This window comes from Dama dama, chromosome 3 (assembly GCF_033118175.1).
Source record: "Dama dama isolate Ldn47 chromosome 3, ASM3311817v1, whole genome shotgun sequence".
In the NCBI taxonomy this organism is placed as follows: domain Eukaryota; kingdom Metazoa; phylum Chordata; class Mammalia; order Artiodactyla; family Cervidae; genus Dama; species Dama dama.
The window spans coordinates 39,862,929-39,879,101 of record NC_083683.1 but is presented as its reverse complement, the minus strand read 5'-3'; the positions used below and the strand labels follow the sequence as shown (position 1 = coordinate 39,879,101).

Sequence of the window (16,173 nt, the reverse complement as noted above, 5' to 3'; positions counted from 1 at the left end):
ATATATTTCTCTGCTACACACAGCAGCTTGTGGGATCTCGGTTCCCAAACAGGGACTGAATCCATGTCCTCGGCAGTGAAAGCACGGAGTCCTAACCACTGGACCACCAGGAAATTTCCAGTATTATGTTTAGTTAAATAAGTCAGACAGAGAAAAGACAAATACACCATGTTATCACCTATATGTGGAATCTAAAAAATAAAACAAATGTATATAACAAAACGGGCTTCCCGGATGGTGCTAGCGGTAAAGAACCCAGCTGCCAATGCAGGAGACATGAGATGCAGGTTTGATCCCTGGGTCAGGAAGATCCCCTGGAGGAGAGCATGGCAACCCACTCCAGTATTATTGCCTGGAGAATCCCCGGGAGGACAGAGGAGCCTGGCAGGCTACAGTCCATGGGGTTGCAAAGAGTTGGACACGACAAGCGACTTAGCATGCACACATATATAACAAAACAGAAACTGACTCACATAGAGAAGAAACTAGTGGTAACCAATGGGGAGAAGGGAGAGACGCAAGGTAGGGGTGTGAAATTAAGAAACACAAATTACCATGTATAAAATAAAGAAGCAACAAAGATATATTGCAGAGCACAGGAAAATATAGCTATTATTTTGTATTAATTTTAAATGGGGTAAAACCTATAAAAATACTGAATCACTACTTTGAGGTACGCCTCAAACTAATATAACCTTGTAGGCCAACTATGCTTCAATAAATTAAAAACAAATATTGTTTTACCTTAAAATAAAAAAGATACTACTGTGGCAAAAAAAAAAACACAGATTTTTTTCCCTTGGAAACTAATGCAGAAATATCATTTTATTATAGAAACATTATTAAGGGAGAGAAAGGCTTTTTTGAGTGGAAAAGAAGAGCTGTGCTTTGTTATAATGAATTTAAAACTTTGTACAGATATCTAGTTAGAAATATTCTAAGGACAACAAATAAAAACAATACTTTAAATGACTATATCACAAAACAGAAAAAATTTTAAGAACCCCTGCATGATTCCCTGAAAGCTTTGATTAAACTCTCCCACTAAAATAAAGGAAGAGAAGAAGTACACTTTCATTTCAGCTACACTTTATGTAGATTTAAAAGCACAATTCAGTAGGTGAACATACTGGGTGTTAACTCCTTCAGGCAAAGTACAACCTCAGAAGGCTGTTAACAGAAAGAAAATTGTGTTATTTCTTTAGTGTTCAGTGAGAGATGAAGAAGAAAAGAAAACACTTACTGTCCACGAGGATACCAACGGTGCTTAGTAGTAAAGAACATTTTACTGAGTTGTTCTATCATGGGTCCTTGCTCTAAGTGTTCACTTTTTTCTTCTAATCTGCTTTTCAGTACTAGATCATGTGTTTCTTCATTGTTATGCACTGGATCTGGCCGAGGGATAGGCTACAAAATAAACAGCAGTGAACATCAACATGTAGGAATGTTAGCCAGCATCTGATTGAGTTGACGGTAAAATAACTACCACCACAGTACTTCAAGGTGGGTAGATAAGTCACCAAAATGGTTTCACTGAGTTGCACTATCCGTTAGCAAATCAGAATTTATTTTTGGCTGCACCCCAGGCATGGCATGTAGGATCTTAGCTCCTCAACTCGGGATTGAAGCTGTGCCCTCTGCAGTGGAAGCACAGAGCCCTAACCACTGGACCATCAGGGAAGTCCCCAGAAATATTTTTCTTCTCATATCAAGTTCTGGGTTTCCTTTCCAATAATTAAGTTATTATTTAAATTTATCTTCTCCCAATAATAAAGTACTTATTACTTTAGTCTCTATTTCTCAAAACTATAAATTGTGCCCACTTTTTAACTTAAAAGTTTATAGTCAGGACTTCCCTGATGGTCCAGTGGTTAAAACTCGATGTTTCCACTGCAAGGGACTCGAGTTTGATCCCTGGTCAGGGAGCTGAGATCCCACATATCACATGGCTCAGGTAAAAAAACAAAAAAACCCAAAAATTACAGTGCCCACAGTCTCTAACATTAAAGTGAGATACAATGGAAAACCTTTAATTGAAAATGACATTTCTTATATCCAAAAGAAACAGGAAAAATTTTCAATATTTTCATTTTAGGTGACTGCACTGGCATTAAATGATGCTTTATGATAATTTGAGTAGTTTTTTCCCCCAAAGACGATAATTACTAAAAAAAAAAAAATCTCATTTCTTCCCAACACTAGTAAGATAGCATATGTCCATCAGCAACAGTAGCTGACTAAAGCTCTTAAAAATCAGTGCCTTGGAAAGTCAGCTTACCTATATTTTAAATATTAAGTGATATGACATGTTAACACAAGATTGTAACATTAGTTTTATTAAAAAATATAACATATACAAAATAGAATATATGTATGTTATATATATATATATATAACATATATAAAACATATATATATTTATATGTAACATATATAAAAGACGCTTGCTCCTTGGAAGAAACGCCATGACCAACCTAGTCAGTATATTGAAAAGCAGAGGCACTGCTTTGCTGACAAAGGTCCATCTAGTCAAAGCTATGGTTTTTCCAGCAGTCAGGTATGGATGTGAGAGTTGGACTATAAAGAAAGCTGAGTGCTGAAGAATTGATGCTTTTGAACTGCGGTGTTGGAGAAGACTCTTGAGAGTCCCTTGGACTGAAAGGAGATCCAAGCAGTCCATCTTAAAGGAAATCAGTTCTGAATATTCATTGGAAGGACTGATGCTGAAGCTGAAACTCCAATACTTTGGCCACCTGATGCGAAGAACTGACTCATTTGAAAAGACCTTGATGTTGGGAAAGACTGAAGACGGGAGGAGAAGGGGATGACAGAGGATGAGATGGTTGGATCATCTCTGACTCAATGGACCTGAGTTTGAGCAAGCTCAGAAGTTGGTGATGGACAAGGAAGTCTGGCGTGTTGCGGTCCATGGGGTCACAAAGAATCAGACACGACTAAGCGAATGAACTGAAAACATATATAAGCTTTACAAATAACTTATATATGTATTACAACACAATGAAAACTTGAATTTACAAATGAAACAATTCAAACACAGACATCTTCTTACATTCATACACTATTAATGACAACTACTACATTCGACCACTGTATTAAATGTTACAGCATATATTCATATTTATTTAGCTTACGTACATGAAAAACTAAAGCCTTTTAATAGGCAAACTGTAAGTACATGATGGTGGTGCAACTGACTAAGTACTACAGAAATGCAAAATAACAAAGACATTAGTGAAATATAGAACAGGAGCCAAGTTAGAGCCTTGTCATAGAGTGCAGAATGAGTTCTAGAAGGAATAAAAAACATTACAAGTAAAGCAAAGTAGGTAAAAACACACAATAGGTAATCTTAAAAAAGGGACCCTGAGGAATTAAGATTATAAAAAGCTTTCACAGTTTCAATTTTCGTGGCTCAGTGGTAAAGAATCTGTCTGAAATGCAGGAGATGCAGGTTTGATTCCTAAGTCAAGAAAATCCTCTGGAGAAGGAAATGACAACCCACTCTAGTATTCCTGCCTGGGAAATCCCATGGACAGAGGAGCCTGGCAGGCCACAGTTCATGGGGTTGCAAAATGTCAGACATAACTTAACCACTGAGCACTAAGTACAACAATTTGACATAAGTAGAAATAAGGAACCACTTCCTTAGTGTGGGAGGGAATAAGGAGAAAGTATAATGAAAAGGTTAAGAATTGGGGCTTTGGTCAATAACTACTAACTCTGTGACCTTGGAAAAATTATTGAAACTCTTAATTTCCTTTCTGTAAAATCTGAGCAGTAATTACCTACTTAATATAGGTTTGATGTGAGAGTTGAGACCATAAAGAAGTCTAAGAGCTGAAGAATTGATGCTTTCAAACTGTGGTGCTGGAGAAGACTCCTGAGAGTCTCTTGGACTGCAAGGAAATCAAACCAATCAATTCTAAAGGAAATCAACCCTGAATGTTCATCGGAAGGACTGATGCTGAAGCTGAAGCTCCAATACTTTGGCCACCTGACTTGAAGAACCGACTCACTGGAAAAGACCCTGATGCTGGGAAAGATTGAAGGCAAAAGGAGAAGGGGGCAGCAGAGGGTGAGATGGTTAGACAGCATTACTGACTCAATGGACATGAAACTAAGCAAACTCCAGGAGACAGTGAAGAACAGGGAAGCCTGGCATGCTGCAGTTCACAGGGTTGCAAAGAGTCAGACACGACTGACTGAACAAGCCACTAATATTTCTTTTAAGGCCTCAAACAGGAAAAAAGTGGTATTATTTATTTTTTTAAAAAAGTGTTCCTTAAACATTTAAAGTAATTTTATAAGATCATCTCTTTAATACATAGAGTGAAATATATGTCTTTGCAAGTTGCTATCAGGCTCTGAAGGATACCAGCAAACACTAGATTAGAGCCTATAGTTTTCTCTCCTTTAGGTTATTGTGTTATTATTGTTTTTAGTCACTAAGTCATTCCTGACTTGTGACCCAATGGACTGTAACCCGCCAGGCTCCTCAGTCCATGGGATTCCCCGCAATACTGGAGTGAATTACCATTTCCTTCTTCAGAGAGATCGTCCCAACATAGGGATAAAGCTGACTCTCCTGCTTAGCAGGTGACTTCTTTACCACTGAGCCATCTGAGAAGCCCCTTAGGTTACTATACTTGTTACTAAAGATCAAATGTTTTAAATATTATCAGCTATTTTCAAGTTAATAAATGTTCATTGTCTCTCTTCCTACTCCCAAATAGGCTCAATTCTAATACATCTCAAATTCTCTCTGCTTTGTATAATTAAAAACATTTTCTTTCCCAGGCACACAGAAAAAAGACATTAGAATTAATGGCTTCCTCGAAGCCTAAACCAAAAGCCTCTACAGACTCAGAACTGACTTTTAGGATGCACTTGACCTCCTGATCAAATTTCAAAGAAAGGGTACATGAATATTTCAGTAAAAAGGAAAAACTAAAACTGTATGTCAACTTTAAAAAAACATTTACAACTGTCACCTTGAATTTTCCTTGCTTTTCTTAAAAATTTTTAAAATTTGACTTTTGAAATTTTCCACTAAATCAACCACTAAAAAGAATTGCCTAATACTTAAATTTTTACTTTATTTTTCCAAATCATTATTTTTTTGTCCCTGGTTTAAAATCTTTATTTTCCTAAACTAGAAATCCTAAATTCTAGAAAAACATTTTTAGTTTTAATAAAACTTATACCTGGCCGAAACAGAAAGCAGGATCTTTTTACCCGGATATTTGGAATATAATCGACATCTAGATGCAAATACAAATTACCAGAAAACCAAGGATATAAATCATTTTAATTTTCTTAAAGTCAGTGTCAGTAGGTACTTCTACATATGACCAGGATCTTTGTATGAAATATGCTTTCCAGGGCCTAGAGAATTAAAGGGCCCACTAGAGTTGCAGCTGGGCTTCCCTGGTAGCTCAGATGGTAAAGAATCCGCATGCAATGCAGGAGAGACCGGTTTGATTCCTGGGTTGGGAAGAGCCCCTGGAGAAAGGGCATGGCAACCCACTTCAGTATTCTTGCCTAGAGAATCCCCATGGACAGAGGCGCCTGGAGGGCTACAGTTAGTCCTTGGGGTCACAAAGAGTTGGACACGACTGAGCAACTAAGCGCAGCAGAGAACAGAGTTGCAGCTACTTCCTTGAGAAAAGAAAATCAAATCTAAATGTTAAGTCATGTTTAAATACAGTTATTTAATGCTATATACTATTTTTGTGAAATTTGTAAATCTAGATTCAAAAAGAACATATTTTAGCAACGCATTTTCAAGAATGTTTCCTACTGTAAATAAAATCCAATCTGTAATTACTTGAGAAACAAAAAATTTCCAAGCTTCTACAAATTCATATCTCTTAGCTTTAAAACAGAACATCATGGAGAAGACCCAATTTATTTAGTTAATCAACAAATATTTATTGTGCACCAACCAAGTACAAAGGTTTTCCAGGTGCTGATGATACAGCAGGGAACAAAATAGTCAAGGCCCTGTCCTCATGGAGCTTACATTTTAATGAAGGGAGACACACAGAATAGCAGGGAAACATCCATTGTGCCAGAAATTATAAACGCTACTGAGAAAAGCAAAGCAAAGAAGGACAGCAGGGACTCCAGGGGCAGGGGTTCTACTTTAAATGCAGTGGCCAAGGAAGGTCTCTCTAGAGAACCAATAAGGAGAGATCTCTAGGAGAGGGAATAAACTACAGGATTTCTGGGGGGAAAGCATTCAGGCAAAGAAAGCAGTAACTACATGGGCCCTGAGGCAAGAGCTTCCTAAGTATCTACCTTAAAGAAGAGCGGAGAAGCCACTGTGTGGAGGGATTACGTGTGAACTCACAGGAGTGATCTCCTAGACCAGACAGAGGGATACTGAGGACACTGGAGAGGGGACAACTGATACAGCAAAGGAAGGGCAACAAAAAAGGAAAGAGAGAGACGGGTATGTATGCAAGGGAGTGATGATGATGACGCGCATGGAATCGATCCAGGTAAGGAGATTGTATGAGATGTGTGCAGGACTGCGAAAACACGGTTCCATCAATTGATGGCGGTCTTAATGAGAGAATGAATAATTCTTGGAGCTGGGAAACTAGCAGGAGTTGGTAGCACACTAATGGAATTCTTAAACACCTAGACAGGGAGAAAGAATTATTTGTGATTAAAACCTCTCTAGAAAACTACCATGGGTTTCCCTGGAGGCTTAGACGATAAAGAATCCACCTGCAATACGGGAGACCTGGGTCCGATCCCTGGGCTGGGAAGACCCCTTGGAGAGGAGAACAGCCAACCCACTCTAGTATTCTTGCCTGGAGAATCCCCATGGACAGAGGACCTGGCAGGCTATAGTCCATGGGGTCACAAAGAGTCGGACACCCCTGAGTGACTAAGCACAACGCGGTATCAGGGAACAACCATGGGAGTGGGGGCTGCTGTAGAGATAAAAGATCAAGAAGTCAGAGGCTGGGGTAGTAGACAGATCACCTACACGGACACTGAAATAACAAAGAATTAGGATACAGTGTTGGGGAGTGGGAAAGTACATTTAAAATCTTCAAAGAAGAGTGGAGGGATGGGGGAGGGAGGATGAGAAGTGAACTGCAGGATGACAGCAAAAAAAAAGTAGATAGCATGGTTTAATGATCCAAACTACAAAGCTAGAAACTGTTAGGGAGGAGGAAAGATGATCTGGACATGACAGTGAAGAGCCACAGGGACATCTATTCTATCTCTAGGCTCAGTAGTAAAAGGGTTTAGGAGAGAAAGCATAACTACTTAAGAGTGCCAAGGAAGCACTGGGGCCAGGGTACAGCCAAGTTTCTGTTAAGAGTCGGAAGGCAAAGGCAACATTCTATAAGCTAGGGTTCTGAGAGACTTTAAAATGATAGTAAGTTTTAATAGAATGTAGAAGTTTTAAGAGTTGGGAAGGATAGGAAAAGTGTCAGATTCAGGGATGCGAAGAGCTATATGGAGATGAGAGTCTGGATAGTGAGAAAAGACCACATGATCTTGGACTTTTCAGTATAACCGCTAACACAGGAATAAAGCACATAACCAGAAAAATAATATGAAATAAAAATGGGAGAAAGTATGAGCTAGAAGTTACAGGTCAAAAGTCAGTGACTTACACCTGTTTTCTATAAACTGTTCAAAGAAATGAAACAGAAAAGCTACAAAATTACTGCCTATGATATCTAGCTAGAATACAAAGTAGGCAGACAAAATGATGAAATTAAAAAGAGAATATAAAATAGCAAACTAACATTAATTTGTTCTATCAAATCAGTACTCTGGCCTTAATGATGATTTTTAAAAACAGCTACCACTAGATGCATCATGTGATGAATTACCTAAGTATTTTTTCCTCAAAAAGCAAATCAAACATTACCGAATATAGTAGAAGAAGGCTTAAAGAAAAAAGAGAAAGCAATTCATACATAAAATAATAAATAAAGACTTGGGTCAAGTTAAATAAATTGTATTAAAGTAAAAACAAAGCCTCCTTTATCTAGTGCTTTGCTTTTGAAGAAATATGGAAAACCTTAATTAAACTAGGCCACTTAAAATTATGCCCATGTTGGCCCATTAGAAAAAACCAACCAAAAAAAGGAAGAAATTCACCAAACATTAAAAGGATGATCAGAACCAACACAACATAAAAGTTATGAAACAGCACTCTAAAATACAAACTTTTCATAATTTATTAGACTGCAATATACAGTAGCACGGGACAATGTGTTCCTAAAATTTATACTAAGTGTGTTTGATCCCTAGTCAGAAATCTGCCAAATTTTAGGCAAGAAAATTGATGCCATAATTGTGTTTAAATGGTTCACTTTGTGTATTGAAAAAAGTCTTTACAGAAAGAGGAAAAGAAGAGAAAAATCAAAACAGTAAAATAAAAAAGCCAAAAGATGATCAACACCAAATAAAGAAAATCAAACAATTCCTTTCTCTTTGGACACTGTAAAGAAGTGTATTTTCAAGAGCAAATTAAAAATCATAAGAGATTTGCTTATACATACTTTTGTGTGTTCATATGGAATGTCCACAGAAGGGTGATAGCATACTATTGTCCTGGCATCAGATGTCAGAGCAAGCTCTACTTTGCTTAAAAAAAAAGAACAAATGTTTCAGAGACAGATTTATACTGTATTCAAGGCAAAATGAGTATTAGAGCTCAAATCTGTTAATCACCAATCCCCGAAGAATAAATGCCGTGTCACTGGACTGGCAAAGGAAGTACCCATATTATAGGAAACAACTCAGATCATCCCACAAAACATGTCAATTTAACTACCACAACAAACCCATTACCCATGATTTTATCTAGATTATCCTTCAAATTACTTGTTTTGTTAGTTCTCCAAATCTTTGGAAGAGATCTTCATGTTCACTCATCACTATTAATAGAACTTCCTCCCTTATCTAAAAGCTACCTTCAAAAAGCTGTAAGATTACTTGAATTATTAAAGCTGAAGATCAGCAAAATACATAATCTTCCAGGTAAAGGATCACCTGAATTTCTAATCATAAAGACTGTAGCTGAACACTTTTTCTAATTCAGCATTTCTCCAAGCACCCTTGGCATAATGCAAAACATGTAAGATTCAATCTCTTCAGGTTCAAAAAGTACCACCTATTATCTAGTCTTATTTCATCACTATCCTAATACTCACTAAGTTTACAATTAAAACTGGTATCAAGAGGTAAGAAAATATATTTTTACTAAAATTCACAATAAAACAACTTTGTGGGGCTTTCTTGCTTCTTCAGTGATGAAAAAAAATCTGCCTGCCAATACAGGTGACAGGGGTTTGATCCTTGGTCCAGGAAGATCCCACATACCACGAAGCAACAAAGCCCGTTGTGCCAAAACTACTGAAGCCCACAGCTCTAGAGCCCCGTAGCTCCAACTATCAAGGCCCCCCACGCCTGGAGCCCGGGCTCCACAAGAGAAGCCACCAAGAGCAGGAGCCGGCACGCAGCCATGATGAGCAGGCCCGCTCACTGCAAGCAGAGAATGCCCAGGCAAGTCAACAAAGACCCAGCATAGCCAAAAGTAAATAATTAAATAAAAAAAAATTTTTTTTAAGTAACTTAAGAAAAAAACATTGTAGCTTCTGCACATAAGACTCTGCTATAAAGGACAACTTCCACTCATATGCTATTCCTAGTTCTTAGCATACTGACTAGAACTGAGTAAGTACCAAATAGTTTGTGGTTGAATTAAATATTTGTAATTTAGGATTATTCAATATCAACAAAAGATAAATAGTTGTTTAAGCTAATAGATATGAACCCTAAGAGAAAATCATAAAAGTAATTAACTTCTCAAAAAAACTAAAGAATGATTCAGGAAGAAAAGACAGCATTTCTATCAGCACATCTGTCTTAGAACAAATGAAGTATTCACTGAAACACAATGATAAATGATTTTTATTTAAAACATTTATAAGTCCAGACACTGGGTAAATAAGAACACTGAAATATTTTTTAAAAACAAAATTAAAGAAAGAATAATCAGAAAAGAAAGCAGAAAATTCCAAAACAAGAAATAAAACAATCTTTTCAGATAGAGCTAAGAGACTCCTTTTTTTTTTTCAATTGGATTTCAATACATACCAGTTATAGTCATCCGGAAGAGAAGAATACGTAGATTTGTGACCAACACAATATAAGGCTCCGTCTGCAAAAACCCCAAACAGTAAAATGGATTTAAAAAAAAAAAAAAAAAAGGATTTAGTTCATTTGAGCATATGTTCTCACACAAATGTAAAGTTAGTTTTACTCATTCAACCAATATTTACTATGTTCACCATGAACAGGGCTGTACTTGAGCTAAGGATTCAGCAAGTTGAGATCCTGTCCTCAAAAAGGGTTCAAATCTGGTGAGAGAGGGACACGTAAGCAAACAACTCCAATACAAAGATGAGCCCTGTCAGCACAGAAGAACTGGGAGGAGAAGGGGCACACCGGCAAGTTACAAAACAGGAGTACAGGTTCAGGAACACTTTTCCAGTGGAGACGACCTTTAAGGTGTTCTGAAGGATGAAGTAGTAACTTGGGAGTTATTAATGGATGAGTACAATGTTCCTTTGAGAGGTAATAAAAAGTGCCAACGATCAAAGGAAAGAACATAAAACTTTAGTGTTGGGAATTCACTGGCGGTCCAGTGTTTAGGATTCGGTGCATTCACTGCCGGGGTCTGGGTTTGATCCCTAGTCAGGGAATTAAGTATCCTACAAGCCAGGGAGTACAGTCAAACAAATAAATAAAAACTTTAGTGCAACTGGAGTGCACAGTCCATAAAAGGGGAGTGTTTAAGTGACGAAATACAAAATAAACTCCTCAAAATCAACTTTTCTTAATCAAAATGCTGACATTTCCTTTTTTAAGAATACCTGCAAATTCAAAAGCCATATTTTTTTTAACGGTTTGTAAAAGGTTTCTCTACATTCAGAGAAATGATAATTCTTTTAAATATAAAGGAAAAATATAGTTCAGTATGGTAAAAAAAAATTCTGAATAAATCTTCTGTAGAGAAAGATCAACTTCTCTCAACTAGTCTCTTGCTCCTCAGTATGGAATGCCATCCCAAGTTGGTTCATATACCACTCATCTTTCAAAAGCCAAATGCTACTCTTCCATGAAATTCTTTTTCCCTTCTCCCTGCCCGACAGCCCCCATCACAGAAGAGCTGTCTATTTTGGATGCTCCACAACCAACACTCCATACAACACTGATATACCATCTTTGTGGCCTTTTTTCTTTTTTTCAATGCACCAGTTATTTACATGTATCAGAGACGTCTAAACAAAGATGTATTTTCCATCTTTGTATACCTCTCCTTTTCCCAAGGATTGCATATACTTCAGAGTTCTAAATATAAATCCTTACTCCAATACATTAAAAAGTACCTTAACAAAACTCACTAGACTGTAAAAGATTCTTCAGCAAAATGGTGACCCCACAATTCCATTGATGTAAAGATAACAAAAATACAAAGAATTAAAAATATAACCTCATCTTTCAAAAGATTTATCAATTTTCATTATCTGTGCTAATACAGAGGTGTATTCATTAAGACAAATCAGAGGGTAATGTAAAAATCATTTACACATATTTTATTTTCTTGTTTGACACTGCTGGGGATCTTCTTTTCTTAACTATGTATGGATTAGTATTAAAAGTCATTTGTATTCTCTGAATACAAACCAGCTAAGTGATCTACATGCTTGCTGAAAGAAACAGGGTTGGGTGGCAGAGGAAGGACAGAGAGAATTTACCATTTTTAGATAGGCAAGAGGGAAAACTCAAGACAACAAGACTTTCAGTTCAACAGAACCTGCAAAATTTCTACTCTGCACTTACACAGACATTTGTTGTACCCTCGTGACACACCACATTCTACCTTCTATTCCAGGTGTTGTTTCCATAGTTGTCTATTTTAACTACGAGTCTAAATAGATTCTTAAATGAACATCCTGCTTATTAATGTGTCCCCTATCGTGCTTAATAAAAGAGATTGCTAAACTGCCTCTGAAATGTTAATTTCTGTATAATTAATACTTAAAAAACATATTTAACATTTTAGCAAGAGAAAAATTCTAGATATGGTTAAGTATCAGAAGTTCTAAAGGCATAATTAGGACTGACGCCAAAGTTAACATCAATCAATCCAAAGCAACTCAATATGCCAAAAAGAACTTCCCATGAGAGTCAGTTCTCCACAACTCAAGGACTTTTCCTGTTTTATGTATATATTTATACACACACACAGAGTTTAATTGCATTATGATATGATCTGTAAAAGCTGAGAGTCCCATTCATTTTCAAATGCTGAATTATTTTAAATTACTACAACAAAGATGGTCTAGCAGAAAGTATATTGAGAAGACACAGTTTTGATCTTAGCTCTAATTTATCAGATATGCAACTTGGTTGAGTTTCTGATGGCCAGAGAACTCATGTTCCTTCATCTTCAGAAACAGAATACCACCACATGATAAGTAAATTATTGTAAAAATCAAAGTTGTAAACATCAAAAGACTTAAGATGCTTAAAAGTTGTAAAATTTCTACACTGACTATATATTTCAGAAGGTTTTAAATGTTCCTTTTGGAGTATAAGAAGACCTTTTTATTTGTGCTCATTGAATTTTCCAATAACCGTTTGCTTTGCCTCTAATCTTTCAACATCCTTCCCTTTTGTATAAAATATCAATAGCAACAGTAATAATATTTTACCTTCACTAGTAATAATACAAATTGTGTAGAATAGGGGCTTAAGGATGTAAGAGGTTAGGCAGTCAGTGATTATTAGGATGACTGAGTGATGATGGAGTAATATTCTGGGAGAGCCCAACTGGTGAAGTCTACATAGACATTTTTAACTTTTCCAGGGGCAGATTAACTGGTTTTCAGATTAACCTGAGTGAGGACAAACTGTTGTTTCAGGACATGGACTAGGTAAAAATTGATTAGGCCTGATTTCCCATCAGCCTTGGGGCTGAGTTCTTACCAGGGCAAAAGAGAGACTAATTGCAGCAGCACTCTCTCCCCAAGTCCTCAACAACAACAAAAAATGCTCCTAGGTAATCAAGGGCTGACTGCAGTTTTGTTTTCACTGATTTTAGTGTTTACTTAATTATACTTTTACTTATATAGTTTTTACCCACTAGTCTTCAAATAACTCTTTTCCTCTTAACTCAATAGAAATGTTCATTACAAACGGTAGTCAACAGGAAACATGGACAAAGAGATTAAGATTGGGCAGAGATGAGTAAAAAAGTTAGCTGACTAGCTAAACATGAAAAAGAAAACCTATTGTAGCGTTCTAACCATGTCTGCTTTAGAAATGGGAGGATGCAGTTCACAAACAGGGGAAAGGGGAAAAGAAAAGAAACTTGGTGGGGAAGTAAGATTTTAATTGCCTGTTTATTTATATAGGTCAATGTTTTGACTATCAAACATGTATTACTAGGCTTTGAAGAAAATATTACACTATGTTTCTTCAGAAAAGGAAGTAATTACATTTTTTTAAAAAGTTACATAGAAAAAATACAAAAAGAGTACACCAAAATATTAACAATAGTCATCTTGTAAGATGGAATTGTACAATTGGCCCTTATTTGCTAATTTTAAGAACTGCCGAAAAAGTAGTATGTGAGGACTCCCATGGTGGCTCAGTGATAAAGAATGTGCCTGCCAATACAGGAGACATGAGTTCAATCCCTAGTCGGGGAAGATCCCACCTGCCAGGGAGCAACTAAACCCTAGCGCCACAACTACTGAGCTGGTGTTCTAGAGCCCAGCAGTCTCAACTACTGAATCCCGAGTGCCCTAGAGCCCCTGCTCCAAAACAAGAAAAGCCACCTCAGTAAGAAGCCCCAGCACTGGACAAAGAGTAGCACCCAGTCCCTGCAGCTAGAGAAAAAGACTGAGGAGCAACAAAGACCCAGCACAGCCAAATAAATAAGTAAATACTTTTTTAAAAAAAGCAGTATGTGAAAACATAAGTAACTCAAACCAGAAAAAGGTTTTCCTTATTAGTCCTTCACTTGGCCTCAGTTAAATCCCACTTGTGGTCTACAAAGATAACTTACTTGGTCCACATCTTTTACTCTTCATTTATAAATGCCTATATACATATACGGGTCAATCATCTTCCAAATGCACAAATTAGATCATAAAATAGATACTGTCTGACATACACCCCTTTCTATATGAGGATCTTTCCACATCATGCAATATGTGGCATACATATGACTCCTATACAATAGCAAGCATATACAATAACTAAACACTGTACATTTTCTTCAGTGGACACATATTATGATATTATAATATTTGAAAAAGTTTAACATCTCTTAAACATTAAAAAAAAAAACACCCAACTTACTTTGAATTGGAAATAAATGTTTCAAGATAGTTCTGCTTGATATTACCCATTTTACTGCTGCCAATGCCATGGTGAATCAAAATACTTATCAGGTGGTATAAAGATGATTTGAAGAGAAACTGCTTTTTAAAATCGGCTTCTAGATATAACAATCTTCACCCCTGCATGAGAGATAAAGGAAAATCAGTGCTGCCTATGATAAACTGAAGCGACACAACACACTCAACACCACAAAATAGGATCGCTACCTAAAACTATAGACACTAACGCAAAACTTTTTAAACAACTTTCTGTTTCCAGGCAATACAGGACAAAGAGCAATATCATCAGAAATCCCAGAACTATGTGCATTACTACTCCTCTTAAATGCAAACTTCTCAACACCTGGTATAGTTATTTCCATTCAATGAGTGCACAGCCAATGTGTAACTATTAGAAACAGTCTATCACACATGCTATACAGAGCATTCTCCTTTCATAAAGCTAATGTGTCTGTGTACAACTTCCCAGGTACCATATACAAGATCTTAATACATCTCTTAAAATAGTGTTCTGTTTCTGATTAAATGAAATATTAAACAAGAAGACCCAACCATGGCTTATTAAATATTGACTTCGAGAAACACACATAGACATCCTATCCCAAAGCCCCAAATAAAATTTCGCCCTCTTATACATGTATGAGATTTCTACCTTTTCAAGGTGCTTTCACTACCATTCATTTTACTCTCATATTAATCATGAGAAGTATCTTTATTTTGACTCATGAAGAAATTAAAGTACAAAATTTAAATAACTTGCTTCCAAGAGCTTCAGAGTCAATCATTAACAAACTGGGAAAGTTTGGGCAAGTCATTAAGCAATCCTCTTAGTTCCTTCCACGGTAAAATGGGGGAAAACAACTCCAGGCTGCTGTGAATAAATGACATACATCACTCGTTCTCAACTGACTATGCGATGACTATTCCCCACACCCCCATCCCCGCACAGTGGTAAAATCGTTATTTTATCAGTCTTAGTTGCTAAAACTACGCTGACTCCTTGCACTGTCAGTACATTAGCACTGACATCCCTGAGTTCCTTTCTATAGTTTATAACCCATTTTCCTATACATTATATGCTCTTTCACAAGTGTAGAAGTAGGCATCTCCACTTGAAAAATTAAGAACCTAGGCTCAGAGAAGTCAAACGGTTTACCGCTGCTTAATAGGTGGTATGGATGAAACGCAAACCCGTATCTTCTGACTACGAGCTGAGGAACAGAACATTTAAAACGACATTCTGTCTGAAACCCAGGGATCAGATTATTCACCTCTAAAAGAGAATTCAGAGGGTATATCCCTTGGCCTGGAATTCAACCCTGAAGAAATACAGGGTTGCAGGGAGTCTGAGAGGGACGGAGGTTTGAGGAACACGCTACCAGAACTAGCACCTTTCACCTGGAGCGTAGCTCCCACAGGAAGCGTGAGTCTAGTAACCCCAGAGGCTTTATCCTGCCGTAGGATAGGAAGTAGGCGACCTCAACACTTGTCAATAAGCCTTCTGGGCCCGCCGAGCTTCTAGGAACTCCTAGACGGGAAAAAGAGAGGGCAGCGGTTACCTGGACTGCAGCTCACCGCGAACCCGCCATCTTGCCTCAGTCAGGGCTCTAGGCCTCACAACCCCACGCGCCTTCCTGGCCCGCGGGGCACTCTGGGAAATGTAGTCTCCGCCGGAAGGAGCCGAAGGTGCCGGGAT

At 37.3% G+C, this 16,173-nt stretch overlaps 1 protein-coding gene across 1 annotated transcript in view; it reads right to left on the bottom strand.

The window, feature by feature from the left end:
- Positions 1 to 16,118, bottom strand: part of MRPL42 (mitochondrial ribosomal protein L42) — a 28,154-nt gene extending 12,036 nt beyond the window's left edge. The window contains exons 1-5 of the mRNA XM_061125742.1: positions 16,037 to 16,118; positions 14,437 to 14,597; positions 10,159 to 10,222; positions 8,559 to 8,643; positions 1,244 to 1,407 (exon numbers count right to left, since the gene is read on the bottom strand). Coding sequence (XP_060981725.1) covers positions 1,244 to 1,407; positions 8,559 to 8,643; positions 10,159 to 10,222; positions 14,437 to 14,506 — 383 coding nt within the window. The 5' untranslated portion in view covers positions 14,507 to 14,597; positions 16,037 to 16,118. The remainder of the gene's footprint in view (positions 1 to 1,243; positions 1,408 to 8,558; positions 8,644 to 10,158; positions 10,223 to 14,436; positions 14,598 to 16,036) is intronic.
- Positions 16,119 to 16,173: the final 55 nt, after the last annotated feature.